Source organism: Myodes glareolus, chromosome 22 (genome assembly GCF_982192425.1).
Source record: "Myodes glareolus chromosome 22, mMyoGla1.1, whole genome shotgun sequence".
NCBI lineage: Eukaryota > Metazoa > Chordata > Mammalia > Rodentia > Cricetidae > Myodes > Myodes glareolus.
Window position 1 is genome coordinate 37,183,070 of NC_142047.1, and position 25,791 is coordinate 37,208,860.

The following is a 25,791-nucleotide window of genomic DNA, read 5'->3' on the forward strand; positions in this document are numbered from 1 at the left end:
ATTTTAATACCATATCAAAACACCTTGACTGATGAAAAGCTTTTCTCCCGAGCTTTGAACATTCTTAAAATATTTTATAAGTTTTTTTTTGTATTTTAATATATAAACACAGAAACCTATCCTGCATGGGCTGATGCCACGTGTGAATATCAATGGCTAAAATGTTCTCAGTGTGCCTGAAAACGGGGAGCAGTACATGTTCCTTTAATAAGTCTTATGTTTTCTCAAGGGAAAACAAAACAAAACCACAAGGGCCTAAGAAAAATGTCCAGGCTTTTTTTCAGTGTATTTGTGATTGTTAAATCCTCTGATTGGACCAGATCCAGGACGAAAGGCAGGAAAAACATGGGGATGGAAGGGGAAGCGTCCTTGATGGGCTCTTCTTCATCTTCCTTTTCTTTTTTTGGCAAGGAAATCAAGGTACCAGGGTACTAAGAGGAGAAAAGTGCAAAACGAAGCCAGAAAGATGGGACAGAAAAACAACAAAACAAATCCCCCAAAGTAGAAAGGTTGGTGACGCAGAGAGTCAAGTGGGGTGTTGGGCAAAGGAAGTGACCGAGTGCCCGCCCGCTCTCAGAGTGCTAGTGGTGAAGACATGGCTATGCTTGGTTCTGTCACTGAGCGGGTTTTAGCTGGGCAGCAAACAGCAATCTGTAAACATCACGAGGAAAACACCAGTCGACACTAGACTTTTTTTTATATAATTTTTTTGTTGTTGTAAACACTTTAAAGACAGACCCACAACGCCTTTCAAAGGTGAAAAAGAAAATGCCCTTTCCCTCCTGGGTTGACGGTGAGGGGAAGGATAGAGGTCAATTCATTCTTCTCTCAGACTCGCTCTCATCCAGTTGGTGTCCTCAGGGAGGAGGGAGGACCATTTTCAGGAAGTCAGTGCAGAAGGGATGCCCTGTTCCCTCTGGTGTCCCAAGCTCAGCTCTGCCCAGTGTCCGAGGAGCTCCTCCCAGGAACAGGGCCGTCTGTCCTGTGGTCGGAAGAAGCCAGTCGTGCTCCGTCTCGTCAGAGCGGCTGCTCCATCTCACGGTGGCAGCAGCGTGTCCCTCTGAGGGCAGGCTGGTCGGCTGGGGCGTCTGGTTCAGTCCAGGAAGGCCCCAGAAGCCAAACATCATGCGGGCCATTTGGACCTGCATTTTGAAGCCAGGGTCCAGTCCCCTGCCTCACTCTCACCCTTGCTTTGTCTTCTCCCCTTGTCATCAGATTTTGAGGTGAAGGTAAAAAGAGCAAATGTCCCTGATTTGCCTGACACCGTCAGCTGGTCTGGGCATTTACTTGGAATAAATAAAATAAACCTAACAAAAGAAAACAGAACAAGGAGAGAAAGAGAAGAAAGGCAATCCCCCCCAAATCTTTGGATGTGAGATGAAGTAGAAATGGGCTATTGGTTTTTCTGGGACTTATGTTCTGATTGCCAAGGGCGGGGGGAGAAAGAGAGAGAGACAATATGCCAGCATAGACCTCAGAAAGCACATGGTGGGGGACTGGAGAGGGGTCAGCAGTTAAACAAGGTTCCCTGGGGAGGAAATGAGCAGTTGCGTTGGAGACACATATGCATGTGTGGGAGGGGCTGTCATGCTGGCCGCTGCTACTGTGACACTGTGCAGTGGACGGAAGGGCTGAGAGTGGCCTGGAGCCCTCAGGTGGAAGAACAGCAGTGAACAGATCTCAGAGAAGCACTGGGCAGTGGACAGTGTACGTTCCACAGCCCCTCTGTTTAGTGATTCTCCCATTTCTAAAGAAACAGAGCCTCGGGAGCCTCCGAGAGGCAAGCGGCGAGCAAGGAGGAGACAGCTGCTGTAAGGAGACAGCTGCAGAGCCCAACTGGGCTCCCTTGCTTCAGCCCACGCGCTCTGCAGGGGATCCTTCTGCCTTTCCTCAGGGAAAGGAGTGGATTCTACCTTTGCACTGAGTTCTTCATGAGCGGGTTACGATCCCTCTCTTATGTTTCCCCAGGAAAATCAATCCCTCCACATCCTGGGAACTGCTCACTGCGTTCTTCTTGGAGGGGTGTATATCAGGCAGCCTGGCCCCTCTCCCCAGTGCCCAGAAACTTTACTCTGTAAGCCCAGAGCCCCCACCGAGTGTGGGCTCACCTTTGAGAGGAGTCAGCAAGCCAGCCCAGCAGGGTCAGTCAGCAGGGTGCTCTGGACAAGATCTGTTGACTTCAAACCAGGAGTCTATGCAGCTGGAGCAGGTAAAAAGGGAGACACGTCAGCTGCTGGCAACACTGCTCCTGCCAAGGGGGCTGTCAAGGGGCTGGACTCTCGGGAAGGGCTTTCCAAATCTTTCCTGAAGGGACCCCAGGGAGAAATGATTATGCCCCCCTCCACCTCCCGGAAGCAGGAAGACTATCAAGAATGATCTGAGGACACAGAGGCAGAGGGCAGTAGCTGAGAGTGCACGCTGCTCTGCTAGACAGCACCCTTGTCTTTGGTTCACACTCGCCCCATAAGTGCAGCCCCAGGGGATCTGATCCCTCTGGCCTTGGTAGGCCCCTGCACTCAGATGCACATACACATAGATGCACAGACAATACACAATTTAAAGTTAACACACACACACACACACACACACACACACGATCCTGGAGGTTGGGGAAATGGCTCAGTGGGTAAGAGACCTTGCTGCTCTTTCAAAAGAGCCAGGTTTGGTTCCTAGCATTCACATAGTGGCTCACAAACATCTTTAACTCCAGCTAATAGGGATTCAATATTCTCTTCTGATCTCAGTGGGCACCAGGCACATACATCATATAAATACATGCAAGCAAAATATCCATGCACATCAAATAATAAAATAAGCTGGGTGTGGTGGTGGTGCACAATTGTAATCCTAGCATTTGGGAGGCAAAAGCAGGCGATCTCTAAGTTCAAGGACAGTCTAGTGTAGAGTAAGCTCCAGGATAGCTGAAGCTACACAGTGAGACCCTGTCTCGATAAATCAAATAAATCTTTGGGGAAAAAAAAATGCTCCTGGCTCAGCAGAGGCAGCAGAGCAAGTATAGACTCTGGTCCATCTGGTTTTGCAGAAAGGGCAAGAGAGGCCCAAAGTCAAAGTACAAGAAGCCCAGGACAGCAACAGTTAACACTAAGGTGAGTGCAGGCGGACTACATAGAGCAGCAGGTTAACTGGCTCAAAGGCGGGGCAGGAAGTGGGACCATATGAGAGGCTGGCCAGTGATAAGCATGACCAGACCGGGAATGATGAGGGCAGCCCTCTCAGGAGCTTGGCTACAACAGTAGGAAGGGAAGCTAGACCCTTGGGCTCTCTGACATTGCTAAGTGAGCCTGGGAAGGGGTTAAGTAAGGCCTCAACTTCCAGTGTTTATAGAGGGCTGTCTGCATCAAAGAAGAAACAAGTGCCCCAAGACACTGTCCTGATTTGTAAACCCACATCTCAGCATTTTCAAAGAGAGTAACCAAACAGGTAATTTGCTTAGGGCCAAGGGTTTTCTTTACTGGCTCTGATTAGCACCTCTCTGGAGGGTGTGTGGTGGAAACCACATCAAGAACCACAGTTCTGGGCTGGAGAGATGGTTCAGAGGTTAAGAGCACTGGCTGCTCTTCCAGAGGTCCTTGGCTGCTCTTCCAGAGGTCCTGAGTTCAATTCCCAGCAACCACATGGTTGCTCACAATCATCTGTAATGACATATGCTGCCCTCTTCTGGCCTGCAGGAACATATGCAGGCAGACCACTGTATACTTAATAAATAAAAAAATCTGTATATATATAAACCTTATCTTGAAAAACCAAAACCAAAAAAAGATTTTATTTAAAAAAAAAAAAAAGAACCACAGTTCTCTCAGGCCAATCACACACCAGGCACAGCCGTGAAACTGAAGACCAGTAGTCCTGGGCTGGGCTTAGAAAAGCCCCAGTGCCAGTGTGGGCCGGAGGAGCAGAGAGCAGGTGGTGGCCACAGGAACACAGGGTGTGCTCCTGTCCTGTCCTGGGCAAGGAGGTGTCTCCTTTCCAGTTAGGGAAAAACCAGCAACAAAGGCAACTGCTGAAGGCAGAGGACAAACTTTGGCCTGGCTAATTATAGCAGGGCTCAGGACTTACAGGTAGTGCCTTTTCCTGCCTCCCCTGCAGGAGGAGGGTGCCGCACAGGCCAGCAAGGACAGCTGTTCTACCCTTGCTATCTTTCTCTGCAGGGCAGGGTTCAGAGGGAAGGGAGCCAAGCTCCAGGTGGGATCCTGTATACCTCCAAGCCAGGTCTGCCCACAGCTCCTACCATCTGAACTGCTGAAGCAGAGCTGAACCCTGAGCAATTCACCTCTGCCCTGCCCTTGCAATGACTGAGCCCTCCGTCACTACAGTAGATGCCTGACCCCTTTCAGATAGCAAAGGGTACAAACCATCCTATAAGCAAAGAGGACTGGATGGCTGGTGAAGGCGATCTACCCCTTGGATGTGGGATTTGTCAGAGTTGTTCTTGCCAAGCCCTTGTACCTTTTGTGATAGATGCACAGGCAAGGCAGCCTGGCTATCGTGTCCCCCTGAAGCAGCTCCTCCAGGCAGATCACACACTCACCCGCATCTTTAGTCAGCACGTCATCTGCAAGATAGACAGACAGGGAGACCAACAGGGTTAGTCACCAGCAGGAGGGTGGCACAGGGTGGCACAGAGCAAACACAGTTCCAGCAACTACTTGCATGAGCTGAACCTCTATGCTTCGTGTGCAGGGGACACAGCAATGGGAGAAATTTGCAGTAACTGTAAGAGCCTTCTGACCAGTCTTCTGAGTCAGGCAGTAGGAGCAGGGAAGAAAAGTGCTTACTCAGACTGTTCAAGGACAGCTTTGGAGAAGTCACGTGGTCTGGGATGGGAGGGATTAGATTTCAGGAAAAGGAAACAGTGTCAGACACCTGGGAACTTCAGGAAGTCTGCTAAGACAGGTTACAAAGAGACTCAGGGAGTCACAGGCAGGGGTGAAACCAAGTCCCAAAGGCAGAGTCGTGCTGTGCTGTGGAACCTCAGTCTCCTTTGCTTAGCCAAGAGGCAGCAGAGGTGGAGATAGGGATCGCATTCTGGAGCCAACGCTGAACACGCAGCAACAGCACACGTGTTAACAAAGGTAGGGCAATAGCATGCACATGTCTGTAAGAGATGCCACAGGAAAAAGACAAGGTTAGAGAGAGTCGAATCAAGATGTCTACTGAGTATCTCCACAGGGACATACCAATGGAGATTCCCAGAAGTTTGCTTTGTCTAGATACAGGGTTCAGAATAGATGTGGGGCAAAATATACAGAGAAGAGACTAAAGAGACTGTCCAAGGAGAAAGTTTAATAAACCCATAGTCAGGTCTGGTAATGAAGAGGTGACGTGGAAGTCCCCCAGACCACAATAAAAGACTAAGTGAGCAGGTTACTGCTGTTAAAGAAGACGGGCTGAGATCACTTCCCACGACATAGACCAGCCTGGAACCAAAGCTAGTTCCAGAACAGGCTCCAAAGCTACAGAGAAACCCTGTCTCAAAAAACCAATCAAACAAACAAAAAAAATCACATAGATAAATAGATAGATAGATAGATAGATAGATAGATAGATAGATAGATAGATAGATAAAGATAGATAGATTCAGGCCACACAAGAAAATTCCCTTGTGGCTTAAAAACACTACCCATCTCACAGGGAGCTAAAGTTTTCTGTGAGGTGTATGGGGGTCCCCAGGTATTCACAATGGATAGGGCAGGACTTAGCTGACCCATGGAGTATTCTGGCAAGGCACTCACCAAGGGGCTCCAGAACTCTTGGTGGCATGGGGCTTGGGACAGAAGGCTGAGGTGAAGCTCAGAGTTGGCTAATTGCAAGGGCGTGCATCTATAGGTGCCCCTGTGGCATGTCAGTCAGGAGGATGGAAGCCAAAGGGAAAACTCCTAGTAGAAGGTGTAGCTTAGGCACAGATGAGTGTCTGGTCTTACAGCATCTTTGGCGAGTACAGAGCTGCCGCTGGCCCAGTGGGTTGGCAGACAGGACACGGTATCTCAGACTCCTTTCCTAGTAACGCTGGAGTGTCCTACTCTCCAGACACAGATCTTAAGCAGAGTGTCTCCTAACAGCAGAAGTGCCCTGTCCCAATGCCCTTGGATTTTATGAGGTGCAATCTAATGTTTTGACAAATTTGGCTGCAATGAGGATACCCAGAGGGATAAAGCCAACTAAATAAAGCAAAGGCCCAAGATGTTTCATAGTCACAGAGCAGTTTTCAGCTTCTCCATGCAGTGTCCTCTCCTCTAGCCTCTCAGAGCTTCCGTGGGCTGGGGAGATGACTCAGTTGGTAAAGTACCCTCCACTCAGGCACAATATGTGTTCAAATTACCAGCACCTATCTAAAAACCTAACATGTTGGCATGTGTCTCTAATTCTAGCACCGAAAAGGCAGAGACAGGATCCCTAGAGTTCACTAGCCTGTCAGCCTAGCCAAATCCGTGAGCTCCAGGTTCAGCAAGAGACCTCATCTCAAAGAATAAGAAGAGAGGACTGGAGAGAGGGCTCAGCAGTTAAGTGCACTTGCTGCTAATGCAGAAGACCTGGGTTCAGTTCCCAGTACCCACCTAGAGGTTCACAACACCCATAACTCCAGTTCCAGGGGATAGGATACCTTATTCTGACCTCTAAAGGCACAGAGGCATGTATGGTGTACATACACACATGCAGGTAAAACATCCATACACATAAAATTAAAAAAGTAATCTAAAAAAAGTCCCCACTATGTTGTCTTCTGGCCTCCACTTGAATGCAACAGTATCCTCCCACATGTGAGCATGGACACACAGGACACAGAAAGGAAAGGAGGAAGGCCGAAAGAAAGTGAGCTCACACAAAAGCATTTTCAGAGTTCTGAAGATAGGGTAATACCTCTTGGTAAAGAAGGAGGAGAACATCATAAAGCAAGAAGCCAAGCATGGGCCTGCACTACGGGGGTCTACCGAAGCAGCATACTGGTTGTCATGACCATGACACTGTAGCAAAACACCTGTCTCACCAGAATATCCCTTCTTCTGTCTTCCTTTGTTCTTCCTTCCTTTCCTTTTCATCCTTCTTTCATTTTCTTTCTAATCTGTGTTTGTTTGGTTTGTCAAGACAAGGGTTTCTCTGTGCAGCCCTGGCTGTTCTGGAACTCACTCTATAGACCAGGCTGACTTCAAACTTAGGATCTGCCTGCCTCTGCCTCCTGAGTGCTGGGATTAAAGGTGTGCGCCTCCACCACAATGATCTTCTGCTAAAGAAAAGTCATACCTCCAACTCAGGAGCTTCTGTATTGCTATCTGGGCAGTATGACGGCCAGAGAGTTTAGGAAAGGAAAGACCTAGGTATTGAAGGCAATCAAGTTTACCTAGAGACTCCTCACCGCCTTCCTCTCTTCTCTGTAACTCCCTCAGCTTCTAGGAGTCCTAGGTTCCAGGGCTGCCCCAGGAAGACCCGGAAGGGTAAGAATACTGATGGTTGCTGCTTGCGATTTGGCCCCCTTGTCCCCCCAGCAGGGACTCCCCGGCTGAGTCCTTGCCCTAGCAGCACTAGGTGCCAGTTTTCTTTTTCTCTGAGCACTGGTTGGACCAGTAAAACTGGTCTTGCTTTCCCTAAATTTTAAAAAATAATCTGTCAGGCAACTACTGGAGGCCTTCCAACCCTCCACTTGGGCCAAACCTCATAATAAGAAAAATACTACTTTCTATCTGCCTCATTTAGGAGGCTCTACTCTTTTTCTTTGGTAGTTAACTAAATTTCATCTTCCATAACTATCATAAATTTTATAGAAATTTCCTCAATTGTGCCTGCAACAGTGGAAGGTGTGAGTGAATGTCTATGTATTTTTGGTCTCTAGGGCAGTGACCAGGAGACTCCAGGGCTTGCTTTCCAGTTCACGGTGCTTACTCTCCCTCTCTGTCTCCCCACTCTGCCTTTCTTACTTCTGAAAATGAAACACAGAGCCTCACACACCACAGGCATGCACTCTACCCCTGAGCTGCATTCTCAGCCCTCTAGTTACTAACATTTTTTAAAAAATATTTATTTTATTATTTTGTGTAAGTGTTTTACGAGCATGTATGTCTATGCACCACATGTGTGCCTGGTGTCCAAGGAAGTGGTGAACCTCCACGTGAATGCTGAGAAGCAAGCCTGGTCCTTTGCCAAGAACAAGTGCTCTTAACCACTAAGCTAGCTCTGCAGTCCCTCCAGTCACTGCAGATGAGAAAACAACTTCACCAGCACTGAAGAAAGCTTCACATTGCCCCTTTCCAGAGAGAGCACAAGCTCATGGCTTACAGCCACAGATTCCCTCCTTTTTTTTCTTAGAACTTGTATCCTAAAGATTTAATCAAGTATATAGGTGTTTTACCTGTATGTACATCTATGTACCACAGGTGTTCCTGGTGCTTGTGGGAATGAGAAGCCATTAGATCCTCTGGAGCTGGAGTTACAGATGTCTATGAGTGGGCACATGAGTCCTGGGAATTGAATTCAGGTCCCCTGGAAAAGCAGCCAAGCTCCTAACTGCTGAACCATCTTTTTGGACCCACTTTTTTTTTTTTTTTTTTTTTTTTTGGTTAAAGTAGATAAGGTAAAGTATGTGAGAGCGGGGTGATGAAAAACTAGGTAGAATATGTTACCAGTAAAATCAATCCAGAGTCCTTGCCTTGGAAGCTTTGGTCTAAGGACCCAAGAATTCATGTTTTGTCTGAATGCAAAACATTTACTAGGGGTTCCAGTCATACACAAACCCAGGTAGCAAACACTGCCCCCCAAGCGCCCAACTGCTTATTTGTGTATCCTTGACTGTCCTGGAACCCAGAGATCCGCCTGCATCTGCCTCCAGAGTGCTGGGATTAAAGGTGAGAGCCACCACACCCAGCCCCAAACACTGTTCTCTTACATGAACAAAATGAAGACTAAAATGAACAAAAATGATGACTGAACGTGACATGCTCACGCTGCCACAGCCTCCTTTCTCCATCCGTCCTGTGCACAGGATAAACTCTACTCACAGGCTGGAGTGTCCGTCCGCCCTGTCTCTGGTGGGAAAAGACTGGCTCCTACGAGACAACCCTGAACTGCCTGTATCTTACAGACAGGGGGACGTGGCTTTTCATGTAAAGGATAAAGGAAAACCAAGGATCAGAGGGAGAACCACAGTGGCTCTGTCTCAGATGGCCATTCTTCCGTTCCTCTAAGGCAATGGTTTTCAACACATGGGCCCAAAGACCCTTTCACATAGCAGATATCCTACATATCAGACATTTACATTATGATTCTTAACAGTATCAAAATCACAGTTATAAGGTAGAAACAAAAATATGGCAACACTAGGAAGGTTGAAAACCACTGCTCTAAGGGGCTTCCTCGGCTGCTGGTGAGGACAGACCAGCAGCACCAGTCACTCAGTGATGGTACAGAAAGAGCTGGGTACTCTGGGAAGTAATCTGGAGACCACATGAGTATGTGAGGTGAGTTTGTTTTATGTAGTCCTTACAGCACTTTGTCTGCCACAGACTTTATTACAAAGTTCTCAATGACTCTAAAAGCCAAGTTCCCTCAGGCCAACACCCCTGTGAAGCTTCTTTGTCCTATGACAGCAAAGGCAGTGTCTACAGAGAGATCTCATTTTTTTTTTTTGTCACAGGACAAAATAGTCTTCATAAGGTCTCGACACATGTAGGACAGAAGTGAATACAGTCCTTGAGGCCATGACTGCAGCACACTATGAGATATGGGGGGAAGGTCCTCTCCCTCCATGGTCCCAGGCGGAGATGGGTAACAGGGACAAAGCTGAGCTTGAGCAGGGGAAGGTTAAAGAAACAGACCCAGGAACAGGGCTGTCACAGAGAAACACAGGGCCACAGCCTGCCTTGGAGCTGACCTTCTGGAATATCCAGAGGTCTTCAGGCTGCATGTACCAAGACATATAACGTGCCATCCTTTGGCCAGCAAGTTCTTATAAGAACAAAATCTTGTTGAAAAATCTAAAATTGACAAACTATAATGGGGTGGGAGTGCTAAAACCCCATGAACCCAGGGCCTTGTTCATGCCTGGCAACCATTCTACCACTGAGCTATAGCTCCAGTCCTTAACATTTTTTGAGGAGAAACACAATCCTCAAAAAATGCTGAGAGCATTCTATATTATATATTATAATATATAATATAGCATATTTTTTGTGTTTTAATAAATAGAGCTTACCTGAAGATCAGAATGCAAAGCAGCTACACTAGCCAGTCATACAGGCCTGGCAGTAGTGGCACACACCTTTAATCCCAGCAGCCACAATAGATAGTCACAGAAACTGGGCGGTGGTGGTGCACGCCTTTAATCCCAGCACAAGAGAGGAATATGAAATGGGAGGAACCAGCTCTTACACTCAGTCTCATTCTGAAGATTCATGGAGGCAGGATCGCCCATTTCAGTCTGAGGTAGAGGTAAGAGCCAGTGGCTGGCCGCTCTGCTTTCCTGTTCTTTAGCTTGAACCCCAATATCTGTCTCTGGGTTTTTATTATTCATGCTACATCTACCTTCTCACCACTATAGCCCCGAGGGACCTGGCTTCCTGGGCAACTCCTCAGCACCCCAACTTATAACCAAGGCTCCTGAAATAGCAGGTTCCCCACTACTACATAGATATCCGTGCTGAAAGAAAACTATAGAGTCCCCTCACTTGGAGGCTAAGCCCCCCGACAGTGTCCAACTTATCTTGACATCAGGAAGCAGACTAGATAGACAGCCCTTACCATTGTAGGAGAGGCGAGGCTTGCTCAGACACATTATAAAGTGCATTTCCATCTCATCAGAAGCCACAGACTTGGAGCAAATGGGGCACTTGAAACCTGAAAGAGAGGAAAACAATATGAAGTATCTTCTCCAAATCCAGATATCCAGTCCGTGTGGACATGCTCAACCTCAGCAACTGTGTAGGGTTGGACAGAGACAATGTGGACAGAGCCAAACCAGTTTTTCCTTCACTAATTCCTGAGATATTTTTCCTTTTTTAAAATTTTATTGATATTTAATGAGCTCTACATTTTTCTCTGCTCCCCTCTTTGCCTCTCCTCTCCCCTTCAACCCTCCTCCAAGGTCCCCATGTTCCCAATTTACTCAGGAGATCTTGTCTTTTTATATTTTCTACTTCCCATGTAGATTAGATCTATGCAAGTCTCTGTTAGTGTCCACATTGTTGTCTAAGTTCTCTGGGATTGTGGTTTGTAGGCTGGCTTTCTTTGTTTTATGTTTAAAAACCACCTATGAGTGAGTACCTGTGATAATTGTCTTTTTGTGTCACTCAAAATAATGTTTTCTAGTTCCATCCATTTGCCTGCAAAATTCAAGATGTTGCTATATTTTTCTGCTATGTAGTACTCCATTGTATAAATGTACCACATTTTCCTTATCCATTCTTTGGTCAAGGGTATTTAGGTTGTTTCCAGGTTCTGGCTATGGCAAACAAAGATGCTATGAACATAGTTGAGCACATGTCCTTGTGGCATGATTGAGCATTCTTTGGATATATACCCAAACGTGGTATTACTGGGTCTTGAGGAAGGTTGTTTCCTAATTTTCTGAGAAATCGCCACACTGACATCCAAAGGGGTTGTAACAGCTTACATTCCCACCAGCAATGCAGAAGTGTTCCCTTTTCCCCATAACATCTCCAGCATAAGTTGTCATCAGTGTCTTTGATCTTGGCCATTCTTACAGGTGTAAGATGGAATCTCAGAGTTGTTTTGATTTGCATTTCTCTGATGACTAAGGATGTTGAACATTTCCTTAAGTGTTTTTCAGTCATTTTAGATTCCTCTGTTGAGAGTTCTCTGTTTAGGTCTGTACTCCATTTTTAATTGAATTATGTGATCTTTTGGTGTCCAATTTCTTGAGTTCTTTGTATATTTTGGAGATCAGACCTCTGCCTGATGTGGGGTTGGTGAAGATCTTTTTCCATTCTGTAGGCTGCCGTTTTATCTTGTTGACCGTGTCCTTTGCTTTACAGAAGCTTTTCAGTTTCAGGAGGTCCCATTTATTAATTGTTTCTCTCAGTGTCTGTGCTGCTGGGGTTATATTTAGGAAGTGGTTCCCTGTGCCAATGCGTTCAAGTGTACTTCCCACTTTCTCTTCTATAAGATTCAGTGTAGCTGGCTTTATGCTGAGAGGTCTTTGATCCATTTGGACTTGAGTTCTGTGCATGGTGATAGATATGGGTCTATTTTCATTCTTCTACATGTTGATATCCAGTTATGCCAGCACCACTTGTTAAATATGCTTTCTTTTTTCCATTTGATATTTTTTGCTTCTTTAACAAAGATCAGGTGCTCGAAGATGTATAGATTGATATCCGGGTCTTCTCTTTGGTTCCATTGGTCCTGTCTGTTCTTATGCCAATACCAGGCTGTTTTCAGTACTGTAGCTCTATAGTAGAGTTTGAAGTCAAGGATTGTGATGCCTCCAGAAGTTCTTTTATTGTACAAGACTGTTTTGGCTATCCTGAGTTTTTTGCTTTTCCATATGAAGCTGAGTACCATTCTTTCGAGGTCTTTGAAGAATTTTGCTAGGATTTTGATGGGCGTTGTGTTGAATCTGTAGTCCCTGAGATTTTACCTTTCCTCATAGCCTTCAACTTTCACTAGGGTTCTTTCTCTACCACACAGCATTCAGCAGAGCTTGCTGACTTGAGTTTGATGTTCCTTTAGACTCTTTCCAATGGGGCCTAGCAGACAAGGCCAGGCAGGCAGCCAACGAAGGCCGCTGAATAATCCTTAAATAAGAGAGCTTCCCACCCTGCCGTTGTCACTGCTGCCGCCTGCACCTCCATTCCTCCGGTCACCCACCCTTGATGAGCATCTTCACCCCTCACTGAAGAGTCCTTGGCCTCCCTTGAAACGAAGGCAGCTATGTCCTTTACCAATATCTGAGCGGGGGGGGGGGGGGGAAGAGGGGTACAGCTCTTCAACATGGTCCTAAACACTACTAAATAAAGCAGCTGCTTTCAATGCCAGATAAACACAGGGCACTATAATCTGCTATTTTATCCCTAGGGCAATCTGCACTGTTATACACCAAAGGGTTTCCTCAACACTCTAAAAGTATCAGTAAATTCTGGTTGAGAATCTTCTCAGTGGGCTGGAGGGATGGCCCAGTCGCTAAAAGCTAGGTTCACAACCAAAAATATAAGAGAATCTTCTGAGATAAACGACAATTAAGCAAAGCTCACCCCCCCCCCCACATCCACGGTTTATTCCCCGCCTCCAGCATGTTAATGCACTGATGAACATGCCCAGTAATAAGATAGATGAACTGTTATTATATCAATATTTTCTATTTTCTATTATTGAACAATTTCAAAGAGATCTTTTTTTCTTGCATGCAAAATTCTACCACAGAACCACCAACTTTGAAAAGTTATTGATTTGTCTGCATCCATTTGTATATATCACAAATATCTTACACTATTAAAGCTTCTTTCTTTGGTAACAATGACTTTTTTTTTTTGTTGTTTTGTTTTTCGAGCCATGGTTTCTCTGTGTAGCTCTATAAACCAGGCTGGCCTTGAACTCAGAGAGATCCACCCATCTCTGTGCCCCCAGTGCTGGGATTAACAGTGTGTCCTACCTCTGCCTGGCTGTAACAATGACTCTTACCAGGTCTGAAGTTGCTAACACAACATAATATATCTAATTACTTGTTGCAGATTTCATTCTTCCATTAGTTTTCAGTTAGAATTATCATGATTTGATGTTGATAAAGACCATCTACAATATTTACTTTTTAAATTTTGTGTGTGTTTTGCTTGTATATATGTATGCACAGAACATGTATGCTTGGTCCACAGAGGTCAGAAGAGGGCATCTGATTCCCTGGAACTGTAGTTACAGATGGTTGTGAGCTACCATATGGGTTCTGGGAATCAAACATGGTCTTCTGCAAGAGCAGCCAGTGCTATTAAACCACTAAGCCTACTCCCAACATCTTGTTTTTTTTTTTCTTGAGACAGGGCCTCACTGTAGTCCTGGCTCATCTGGAACCTGCTTTGTAGACCAGGCTGGCCTTGAACTCACAGATCTGCCTGCCTCTGCCTCCCCTGAAACATTTTTAAAGAAACAGCTAAAAAGCAAAGCATTTAAATACACAGCCGTGAATCCAAAGATAGAGGAGTTCACACCTTCTCCAGTGTCCCTCACATGATGCCTTGCTAAATCTCTATGGAAAGGGTAAAGTGGCACGGAAACAGGAAGCAAGTCATATAGGTACTTACTTAAAATCTTCAAATATTTTCCTCAGTGATAATGCAAAAAGTCAGGGAGTGGTGGCACACATACCTTTAATCACAACACTGAGGAGGCAGAGGCAGGTGGATCTCTTTGAACAAAGAAGTCAGCCTGGTCTACAGAGCAAGTTCCAGGACTAGAGAGAAACCCTGTCTCTACTCCCCTTCCCCAAAAAAGAAAAAAAAAAGCCATGTGCCATCACAGGCAGTAGTGACAATGCTATAGGACTAAACAGAAGACGAGGCACTCAGCTAACTACAGCCGATGTGGATTCCATGGCATAGGCCCTATTTCCCTAAAAATTCTCAGCATCTAAACACTTCACCTGAGGTCTTAGAAATAGTACAATATCTGACCTCTGCATAGTCATAAGTCCATAAGTAACAAAAACCAGAAGATCATTATAAGCTTGAGACAGGAGTGCGCTACTCCTAGTTTTTCTAGCAGAAGTAGGCTGCTCCCCCCCCAACCCCCCCGAGACAGGGTTTCTCTGTCTAACAGCCCTGGCTGTCCTGGAACTCGCTGTGTAGACCAGGCTGGCCTCAAACACAATGAGAACCGCCTGCCTCTGCCTTCCAGGTGCTAGGACATGTGCCACCACCGCCCGGCATCAGGCTGCTTATTTTTCAAACCGGATTAGAAATGTGCAGATCCAGTGTCACATACGCAATGGAGAGATGAGGAATAAACCTGAGACTCAGAAGAAAGACACTTCATTGCCAACCTAAGTTCTTGTGTGTTTAAAAAAGATTTTCTGATGCTTCCAACTCAAAAGAGCAAGGTTTCTTTAGAATTCAAATGGTCCAGAGAATACTTATTTGCTGCACTCCCTGTTACTACTGGGTGCAGTGTGCAGGCTGAGGGATGGGGCTATAGTGGCAATGAAGGAGGTGCTCCAGAGCGGCTTCCCAACTGCAGCCTGGGTGCAGACACAGAGGTATGCAAGTGATCTGTTACTAGAAAAAGTTTACACTTTTCATGCCGTATTCCCCCAGCATTTCTGAGAAGAATCAGGTGATGCCTGAAACAGCATCACACCAGTCCTGTATTTGAGAGTGAGACCTGAGTGAAGGAGAAGGGGTAAAGTTATCACTGAGATACTGGCAAGCATGTCACTCAGCAACAGATGAAAGGCTGAGACTCTTGGGTTTAAAGCAATCTCTTCATTATACTGAAGAGGGAGCAGGCCCCAGAAAGGCCTTGGAGCAAGCAGTGTGAGCTCACAGTAGAGCTGAGATTACACTGGATCTTCTTAGGTCCAAAGTTCTTTCCATGAGGGAAGAAAAACTGACCATGGGATTTTGAGAAAGAGGTAAGCTGGGAACCATTATCTCTGGTAGATGAAGAGTAGTGTGGAAGGGAGAATTGTGTCTTAACTAAAGCAGAGTCTGTGCCTCTCAGGGTTCTTATTTTATTTTATAAGCTCCATGAAGTAATTAGGGACTATTTTTATGCAAGTAGAGAATGACAAAATGACAAAGGTTTTCTAGACTCAAGACCTTAGCAAGTAATATATCTCTCACTGGCCCTCAGTTTTATTAGTGGGAAAAAATGGAGGAATTCATCTCATGTTTGCAAAGACTGAACGAGGTAACATCAACATCAGGCCTAGAGCAATAAATGATGAGGAAAGAAGAGAGGGCTAGTCAGACCAAGACTAAGTAGATGCACTCACAGAAAAGAAGGGCACAGCCGCACAGATTCTGTTGGGTTCCACCACTGGTACTTTCCATCCTTCCAACATGGGAACGAGTCTCCCCATGCAATATAATAGGTAAATGATATTCTGCACTTACCGAGTCATTGCTAAGGACGGCCACTGTGCTTTACACAGCTTCTTATTTATCACACAGTGTAAGTACTACCAGCAGGTAGGTACTATATTAACTCTATTTCATAGGGAAGTTCAAAGACTCAAGTAACTTACATTAACAGAGCCAGAAAGGGAGAGCTGACAGCCAGCAAGTCTGGCCACAAGTCAGCACCCTGCTGTACCAAACGGTTTAGCAGCGAACCCAACATAGACATAGGTCTTCAAATCACATCAAACTTTTTGCAATGCCCCACAGCCAAGTTTCTAGATGATCCCTAAACATAGATAATAATGTTTCTAGAATTCTGTCAATGTAGGTTAGCATCCCAGAATCCAGCACTCTACTTGGCACAGAGCCTGCAGTATAAGTTGTAGAGCACTGGGTTTGCATATTACCTTTCCAATAAAAATGAAGGGCAAAAGGTAAGGGGGTGGGAAGAAGAAAATGGGGAGCTAAGGGGGAAAAGCTAATGTCCCCACCTTCTTTCCTGAAAGGTCATCCGATGATCAAGATGGATTCTACCACTTTACTGCCCCAATCTTTTCTTGTATCTGTTCACTCCTGGTTCAGCACCAACGTCCTATGGAACGACAAATACTGATATTTATGAACTATCTGAAGGGTGGAATTTCTTGAAAATCTTTTCCCCATTTTGGAAGGAAGTCCACACCGAATGAAAGTCAGCCTGGCAAACCAAGATAAATCAAAGGTCTGCAGAGGTGGCCAAGCCACACCACTGTCTCAGAACTCCTCAGAGGTCTCAGCAGTGCGTCAGAGTGGCTAAAAGCTTTACTTTCCTTCCAGAGAAAATCACTGGTGGTCTCTTCAAGATGCTCCCCAAGTGCTCCTGAAGCAGTCACCTCGCACACCTGGAGGTAAGGGCAGCACACCTGGAGGTAAGGGCAGCACACCTGGAGGTAAGGGCAGCACACCTGGAGGTAAGGGCAGCACTCCTAGAGCTTCTGCCACCCCGTCTTCCACATGCATGGGTGCCACCTTTGCTACTAACACTAGTTAAGCTTGTTGACTAAGTAACTTGTCTCCTGTCAGTGCACTGAGCAGAGGCTGTGACCTGTTCCGCTAATGTGTCAGATGAGGAAGGAGTACATTAATGTGCACTGGTCTGATTCTGTGCTTGGTGACTCTATCATGCAAATATTGCTACAAGATCCAATCAAGAGTAACCAACAGAAGACATAATGAAGATCCAATTTCTCTCCTTTCTCAGCCAGAAAAGCAAAGGGAACTGATCCTCCAGAGCCCAGCTGCTTCCTTTCTACGAGTACCCTGTTTAAGGCGGAATCCCCATCAGTAACCTATCAGAGACTCAAGCCAAGAGAAGGTAAATCTGTACTGTGCCAGGTCAGCCCACTCACAATGTCAGGTTAGTACCACTGGCAGGTGATCCAAGAGTGACCACAAGAAAGATCACAGAGTAACGTGAATTAAAAAGCTTCTTCCTGGGGCAGGCTAACCTGGCTTTTCAGTCTGACAACAGCATCAGACTAAGTAACTGGTTCCAGAGCATTCCCAACCCACTTCCCAAATATTCTACAATGTAAATTTGAAGAATCTCCACGCTAGCCGGGCAGCAGTAGTGCCCGGGTAGTGCACGCTTTTAATCCCAGCACTTAGGAGGAAGAGGTAGGCAGATCTCTGTGAGTTCAAGACCAGCTTGATCTACCAGTGCAAGTTCCAGGACAGCTAGACAGTTAGGGCTGATACATAGGGAAACCCTGTCTCGAAAAACAAAACAAAACAAAAACAAAAAACATGCTCTGGGCACAGATGTACTTCTTATTTTCCCAACTGTAACCTTCTCCTTTAAGACCTGATTTCCTAGGCAGGACCAAGAGCTGGCTGCTTGTTGCTCCAGTTTCTCTCCCCACCCTCCTGATGCCGATGCGCTATTTTAATGGCTGCCCCAGTTCTGCCTGTCTTTGGGATCACCTAAAGGTGGAGTAATCAAAAGAAGCAACCAGGGTGAAGGGAGCTGCATACCCGAGAGGGGCCTCCTATCTGTACAAAGTAGAATGATGTGGCAGTGCTCAGCTGGGAGTTCTGAGGGTACCACCCCAATTCTGTTCTACCAGGCAGTCCCAGATGCCATCGTCATGCCACATCCTGTGATGCTTACTGACAATAAAATAGGACTTGGCTACAGAAGCTGACTAAGTGGGATGTATTATAAACAGGTGACAAAGATACCATATGGGAGACACTCCAAACATTTCTCTTTTTTTTTCTTTTTTGATTTTTTGAGACAGGGTTTGTCTATGTGGCTCTGGCTGTCCTGGATGGAACTCACCCAGTAGATCAAGCTGGCCTTGAACTCAGAGATCTGTCTGTCTCTCTGCCTCCTGAGTGGTGGGATTAAAGATGTGCACCACTACCACCCGGCCACTCCAAACACTTCTATACCATAGGCTCTACATTCTTCAAGTACAAAGACATATAGATATATATTTTCTCTCCATACTTTTCCTCTTCAAAAACCCAATGCACAATATATCAACTGATGGAATGAATGAAGTACGCGTTATGCCTCCCGAAGAGTATTCGGAGCACAAAAAGGCCCAGAAGTTCTAATTCCTTTCTCTTTCATTAACTCTCTTCTGGACATGGCCTCTGCAGTTCTCTTCCAGAGTCAAGGGGAAGCCCAACGTGTGTGTGTGTGTGTGTGTGTGTGTGTGTGTGTGTGTGTGTGTGTACATAATTGGGTGGTGGGGTTCCCAGATATTTGGCTAAGATATCATCGGTGTTTCTGGTGGTGTGTCTGCAGAAACACTGCCACCAGGCTGGGCAGACTGCAGAGCAGACTGCCCTCCCAGTGCAGGTAAGTCTCATACAATCTGCTGAGGGCCTGAACACAATACAAAGGTGAAAGAAGAAGTGAGATCTCCATTCTCAGTCTGTCTGACCGCTCCATGGGACACGGACTGCTGCCCTGGACCAAGACTGACACTACTGCCCTTCCTGCAAACACCACTGGTCAGAAAAGAAAAAACAAAACAAAACAAAACAAAGAAACACCACTGACCGGCTTTCCTGACTTCCACTTTGCAGACAACTGACTATAGGATCCCTCAGCTTCACAAGTTATACCAATTCCTATTTTAAAAAAAAATCTCTCCACATACACACATATGTATGTACGTGTGTGCACAGTTTCTATTTCCTTGCAGAACCATAATAAATTTGTGTCCATTAAAAATGTCAAATAATAAAACTGACATCAACCAAATGTCAGTGAGGATTTGGAACAGCTCTAACATGAAATACTGGATGACAGCTATTTGGAAAGAGGTAGGTTTGTTTCTTACAAAACACACCCCCAGCCTATGATCCCAGCACTTGAGAGGCAGAGGCAGGAGGATCTCTGTGAGTTCGAGGTCAGCCTGGTCTATAAGAGCTAGTTCCAGGACAGGTTCCCAAAGCTACAAAGAAACCCTGTCTTGAAAAAACACAAACACCACCCCACCACCACCACCACCACCAACACAACTGGAGACAGCCTAACTGTCCGTTAACAGAATGGATAAAAACACTGAGATACATGTGCAGATCACAAAGGGAAAATCACTCCACAGTAACAGCTAATAACAGCGAATGATGCATGCAAGTGAGTGGACATTAAAAACATGTTCAGTGAAGGTTATTAGGACACACAGTATGACTAATTAGAATAAATTTTAGAACAACAAAGCTAATGGATTGTGAGTAGAATCTGTCAAATTTATCAAATATAAACTTTAGATTTGAGATTTCATTATTTCATAATTTTACCTGAATTACAAAAACTTGTACTACGTGTGGTGATGGCACTTAGGAAGTGGAGGCAGAAGGATCAAAAATTTAAAGGTCATCTTAAGACACACAGTAAGTTTGAAGCCAGTCTGTGCTATACGAGACTCTGCCCCGCCCCCCAAAGGGCTAAACTGCAGTAGACGACATGTTGCTGACACTTGGAAGTTCAGGTGGCTACATGAAAATGAAGTACACAATGGTAGCTGATGGACTAAACATCTCTCAGATTTGCTGTAAGCAGTTTTTCATGATGAAAGAGTAGATAAGGGGCCAGGCTATATGATATGTAGAGGAAGATGAATGGTGAATTTAGATGAAGCAGACTTTCAGGAGAGAAGTGACAACTGAGCAGATGTGGATGTTTCAAAAGAACAAGAGGGGCTGGGAAAACGGTTCAGTCAAAAAAGCACAGGAAGTGGACTGACTCATGGGGTTGGGTGGTGGTGGTGGTGATGGTGCTTCCTGAACATAGGAAACTTCAAAGCCCACCCCCACAGTGACACACTTCCTCCAACAAGGCCACACCTACTCCAACAAAGCCACACCTCCTAACAGTGCCACTCCCTATGAGCTTATGGGGGCCAATTACATTCAAACTAGCATACCCTATCTACAAACAAAAATAAAACCAAATGAGGAAAGAAGAAAAACTGGTGTCTAAGTAAACAGGGCAATTATCAGTACCAAACACTTGTGGGTCGTCTCTATATCATAACAGAAAGGAGTGTCCAGGGACACTGCAGGGCCAGGCACTGGTGGCGGAAACTGAGCCTCACTGTAGCAACAATCCTCAGAAAACCTCCAAAGGAAATAGGGCTGGCCTTGGGACTGCCCTGCGGCAGGCTTTCTTCTCCACCAACTAGAGACTGGGTTCTAAGTCCTCAGGCTCTTTATTGATATAGCTAAAGTCCTAATATTCAATTAACTTTCCTCACCACTCCACCCCCCCAGAGATCCAAATTTTGTTTTGGTTCTTGACTCATTTATCATATGTGTATGGGCGTTTTGTCTGAATATATATCTGAGTATCACATGTAGGAATTACAGACAGTTATGGGTTACCATGTGGGTGCTGGGAATCAAACTCAGGTCTTCTAGAAGAGGAGTTGGTACTCTTAACCTCTGAACCATCTCTCCCGCTCCCAGTTTTCCTTTCTTTTAAAAAGGAAAGGAGGGGGCTGGAGAGATGGCTCAGAGGTTAAGAGCACTGTCTGCTCTTCCAAAGGTCCTGAGTTCAATTCCCAGCAACCACATGGGGGCTCACAACCATCTATAATGGGGTCTGGTGCCCTCTTCTGGCCTGCAGGCATACAGAGAGAATATTGTATACATAATAAGTAAATTTTTTTTTAAAAAAAAGGAAAGGAGGGTAAAGAGGGAGGGAGGGTGGGAGGGAGGAAGAGAATGAGTATGACAGCATTTGGAGAAGAAAAAAATCAGTGAAGAAAGAGAAAAGGACAAAGGGGAAGAATGATACCAAGAATCCAGACTGCACCTATTTCTGGATTTCTAAAGGCATTGCCCAGCCCATGACCTGATTGGAATTTTTCAATGACAAGAGAAAAAAATGCTTGACTATATATATTACCAATTATGATTAGTATAACTTACTGGCAAATGGCCATGCTATGTAACCGCTCATATAGAATAAAAATATTTATTTGCATTGTGCAACTTGATGTCTGCTAATATCAGTGGTCCTGGCCTTCACATCACTGGAAGTCCACTAGAAGGTTCTTCTGAGGTACTTATTATAATCCCAGATTGTAAAATATATGTTGGTTACATTCATGTCTCAAAAACTATCAGCTCAAGCTTGGGCCCTGGCACACAGTAACAGTGAAGATTTGGAGTCTTGCTTGGATTTAGCCCCGGCCCCTTCTCAGTTGTATTTATACACTAGAGAACATGGAGGCAGATACTAGGACATAGTTCCAAGGGCCACACTGTGTTTTGAAATGGCGCCTAAAGAGAAAGATGCCAGAAGAGTAGAATGGAGTTTTTCTGAAGGCAGAGGGGCAGCATTCAGCTCTACCAAAGGGAGTGTCAGTGTCTGAAAAGTCTTTTTGCTTTTCTGTCCACCACAGCTAGAAAGAAAGATCCTAGAGTACTATGAGGTACTGACTAAAGGGTCAAAGGAATTTCCTAGAGAGTCTCTGGACACAGCACAAATAAAAAGGACCTCCAATTCTAAGATCCCTAAAATAGTATGTATCTCTACTGAGCTGTGCAAAGCATAGTATTCTATTGTTTTGTTTTTTTTTTTTCTTCTCTGGCTCAGATTCCTTGACTCTGGTGAATAAGAATGAGGAAGTCAAGGGTGGGAACAAAGAGGCTGGAAGAAAAGACTCCAACATGGTAGCAGGAACAGGAGGATATCTCATAAATCTTTACTGTGACAACAGAGCCAAGGTTAAGAAAGTTAAGGACCTCCTAATGATAACAAATCTGTCTGGCAAGCAAAAGGTCTGTAGCAGAATGTCACGTCACAGTCAGCACAAGTCAGTGGACATTAATACTATGTCAGTATGCTGCCTGTGTACCGGACCTTTCACTCACAAATGCTTACAAAATGAGAGGACCACAGAACTGCAAATTCCTTCTTCACTTTGACATTTTGCCTTGAAGACTATTTTTATATTGGTTTTAACATTTCCTCATTTCCAGTCAGCACATCAATTTCCCAGAAGATTGGCTTCAAGAACATAAATATTGACAAATACTGCTTTTATTGAAATGTGTGGAAAGAATTAAAAAGCAAGTATTCAGAAAACAGAACAGAAAAAAAGAGATCTAGATTCAGCACTTTAGAATTCTTATGCTTTCTCTTCTACTCAAGAGAAATGAAGTCAACATCAGGGCACTTCACCTCCCAAACTGTCTGCAGTGGTGCGTATGTGTGTGTGCCATGTGTGCACGTGGGGGCCAGAGGAAAGTCTCAGGTGTGTGTGTAAGCGGTGTGTGCACATGGGAGCCAGAGGGAAGTCTCAGGTATGTGTGTGTGTTGTGTGCACACGGGGGCCAGAGGGAAGTCTCAGGTATGTGTGTGTGTTGTGTGCACACGGGGGCCAGAGGGAAGTCTCAGGTGTGTGTGTGTGTGTGTGTGTGTGTGTGTGTGTGTGTGTGTGCCGTGTGTGCATGTGAGGGTCAGAGGGAAGTCTCAGGTATCATTTCTCAGGCACTGACAACCTTTTATTTTTTTGAGACAGTGCCTCTCACTGGCCTAAAACTTGCCAAGTGTGCTAGGCTGGCTAGCCAGTGATTCCCAGGGATCTGTCTATTTACTGCTTCCCCAGCCCTGGTATTAAAAGTATGCACCACTAAGCCCAATCTTTTTTATGTATGTTTTGGAGACTCAATTTAGGTCCGCTAGGCAAGCATTTTACTGACTGAACTACCTCAGCTATAAATCAAGGGTCCTTTTACTAACCTAACCATTAAATTATAACATATGTGTACACATTTATACAATGTGTGGTGGGCAGAATAATGGCCCTACAAAAACATCCACAAAACATGTTGTGAATGTTACCTTACATAGAAAAACAGATTACAGAGTTGTGATAAATGAAGTGTCTTACAATAGGATGGGATTGGCTGGTGGGGGGTGTCCTACAGAATTCCATGCATCCTTATGAAGAAGGGAGGGAAGGATGGAGGCAGCAGAAAGCCAGAGGAAGAAATACAACGATGGGAAGCAGTTGGGAAAGTATCTGAAGACTATTTACACTGAAGCATCAGAGATGGAAGAAGGGGTCACAATAGGAAAAGTAGATGAGCACCAGAAACTGCAAAGCAGGGAATGGATTTTCTCCTAGGGTGTGTCCAGGGGGAACCCATTCTTGTTTTGTTTTGTTTGAGAGAGGATCTCTCTACACAGCCCTGGCTGTCCTAGAGCTCACTATGTAGACCAGGCTAACCTTGAACTCACAGAGACCTGCTTGCCTTTGCCTTCCAAATTCTGGGATCCGAAGTGTGCACCACCACACCTGGCCCAGAATACCATATTTTAAAAGTAGAGTTAAGAGTCTGGGTGGTGGCGCATGTCTGTAATCTCAGGAGGCAGAGAGGTAGGAGGGTCTTAGTGAGTCCAAGGTCAGCCTGGTCTGTGAGGTGAGTACCTGACAGCCAGGGGCCAGAGAGATCCCATCTAAAAAAGAATTTACTGGACATGGTGGTGTACACCTATAATTCTAGTACTCTGGAGGCAGAGGCAGATGGAATTCCGTGAATTTCAAGCCAAACAGGGTTACATAGTGAGATCCTGTCTCAGAAAAGAAAGCAAAACAGTAATTGGGATTCCTTGGTTCTGCTACCTTTTTTTTTTTCCCTCTAGAGACAGCGTTTCTCTGTAGCTTTGAGGCCTGTCCTGGAACTTTCTCTGTAGACCAGGGTGGCCTTGAATTCCCAGAGGTCCATCTGCCCCCGCCTCCCGAGTGCTGAGATTCAAGGTGTGCGCCACCACTGCCCAGTGGGTCCTGCTACAATCTATTATATGGGATGTCTTTAGTCAGTTTGGGTTGCTATAACTAAATACTGTGGACTGGGTGGCTTAAAGAGCCAATATTTATTTCTCACAGTCCTATTGATTTAGAATTGCAAGATCCAAGGTGCTAAGTAGATGTATGTGGTGAGAGCCTGTTTCCTGGCTTGCAGGCAATAGCCTTCTTGTGTCCTCACATGGTAGAGAGCGCTGGTGTTTCTATCTCTTCTGATAATTTAAGGAGTCTGTGGTGGCACACCCTTTAACCCCAGCAGAGGCAGGCGGATCTCAGGCACAGAGAAAGAGCTGCTTGCACTGAGTGTCTTCACCTCTCTCCTTCCCGTCCTTTTTGTACCTATCCCAAACTTACTAAGGTCACCAATGGCCCCTACATGACAGTATCCTAAAGGTGATCTTGACCACTCAGCAGCATGTGAGAGAGGCCCTCCTTTCCTACCCCACCTTGCTGGACCTGCTTTTCAGTCCCTCTGACACCCTCTTAGACAGCCTCAAAACTCCACCCACCAACTTTACTTTTTTTTTTAGCAGTCACTACTGTTGCATCTGATGTCAGTGACCTCCTCGACAGCAAGTTCCTTGGAGGTAGCCTTTCTTCTACTACTGTATCCCCTAAGCCTGGCATACGAGAGGTTCTTAAAATATCCATTGAATGGGGCTGGAAAGATGGCTCAGAGATTAAGAGCACTGGCTGCTCTTCCTAGAGGACCTGAGTTCAATTCCCAGCAACCACATGGTGGCTCACAATCATCTGTAATGAGATCCGGTGCCCTCTTCTGGAATGCAGACAGAACAGTGTGTACATAATAAATAAATGAACAAATAAATATCCATTGACTGAATGAATTATGTTTCATGGAACCGTGTCAAGAAGGACCACGTACTACTGGAAAGAGATAACCAATTGTGGGTACATGAGCCTGTGGTTGGAGTTTATTCCCAGCAGAGGAGTAAACTTCTACCTTCTACACCTCAGTTCCAGCAACTGCTAAAACTAGGGCGAAGGTTAAGTAGGACAGGGAAGTATGTGTGCCACCGAATGTCGGTTAAAAACCCACTGTCTGTAGGCTGCTTCCTGCCACAGATAGTGATCGCATGTGCTGATGTACAGACTACTACCAGGCTGTGGTGTGTACGTGAAGGACCTGCTGCGATTGGTCCCTGGGCAAGCCGAGTCAAGTCCCATTAGACTAGAACAACTTACAGCTTCTCATTCTGCCTGTCAACAAGAGCAGGTGGGGCTCTTCTATCAACTCTGCTCAACTTCACCTCCACCTGGGTGCCCTGAATGCAGGCAGCAGACAACCTAAGCTTACTACTCTTAACAGACTGGCAAGGGTCCCAAATTCCTGGGCAAAAAGGGCTAAACAGTTAAGGAAAATTGGGGGTTGGGGGAGG

General features: G+C 45.5%; 1 protein-coding gene across 3 annotated transcripts in view; it reads right to left on the reverse strand.

The window, feature by feature from the left end:
• Positions 1-680: 680 nt before the first annotated feature.
• The window catches only part of Znrf1 (zinc and ring finger 1), an 89,024-nt gene continuing 63,913 nt past the window's right edge, over positions 681-25,791 (reverse strand). Inside the window, exons 2-5 of one of the 3 annotated variants that reach the window (XM_048437226.3) lie at positions 10,747-10,842; positions 4,468-4,573; positions 2,109-2,200; positions 681-982 (exon numbers count right to left, since the gene is read on the reverse strand). In XM_048437226.3, coding sequence (XP_048293183.1) covers positions 2,143-2,200; positions 4,468-4,573; positions 10,747-10,842 — 260 coding nt within the window. In that variant the 3' untranslated portion in view covers positions 681-982; positions 2,109-2,142. Of the gene's footprint in view, positions 2,201-4,467; positions 4,574-10,746; positions 10,843-25,791 lie in introns of all 3 variants that reach the window. The other 2 variants (XM_048437225.3, XM_048437224.3) reach the window with 2 other exon arrangements.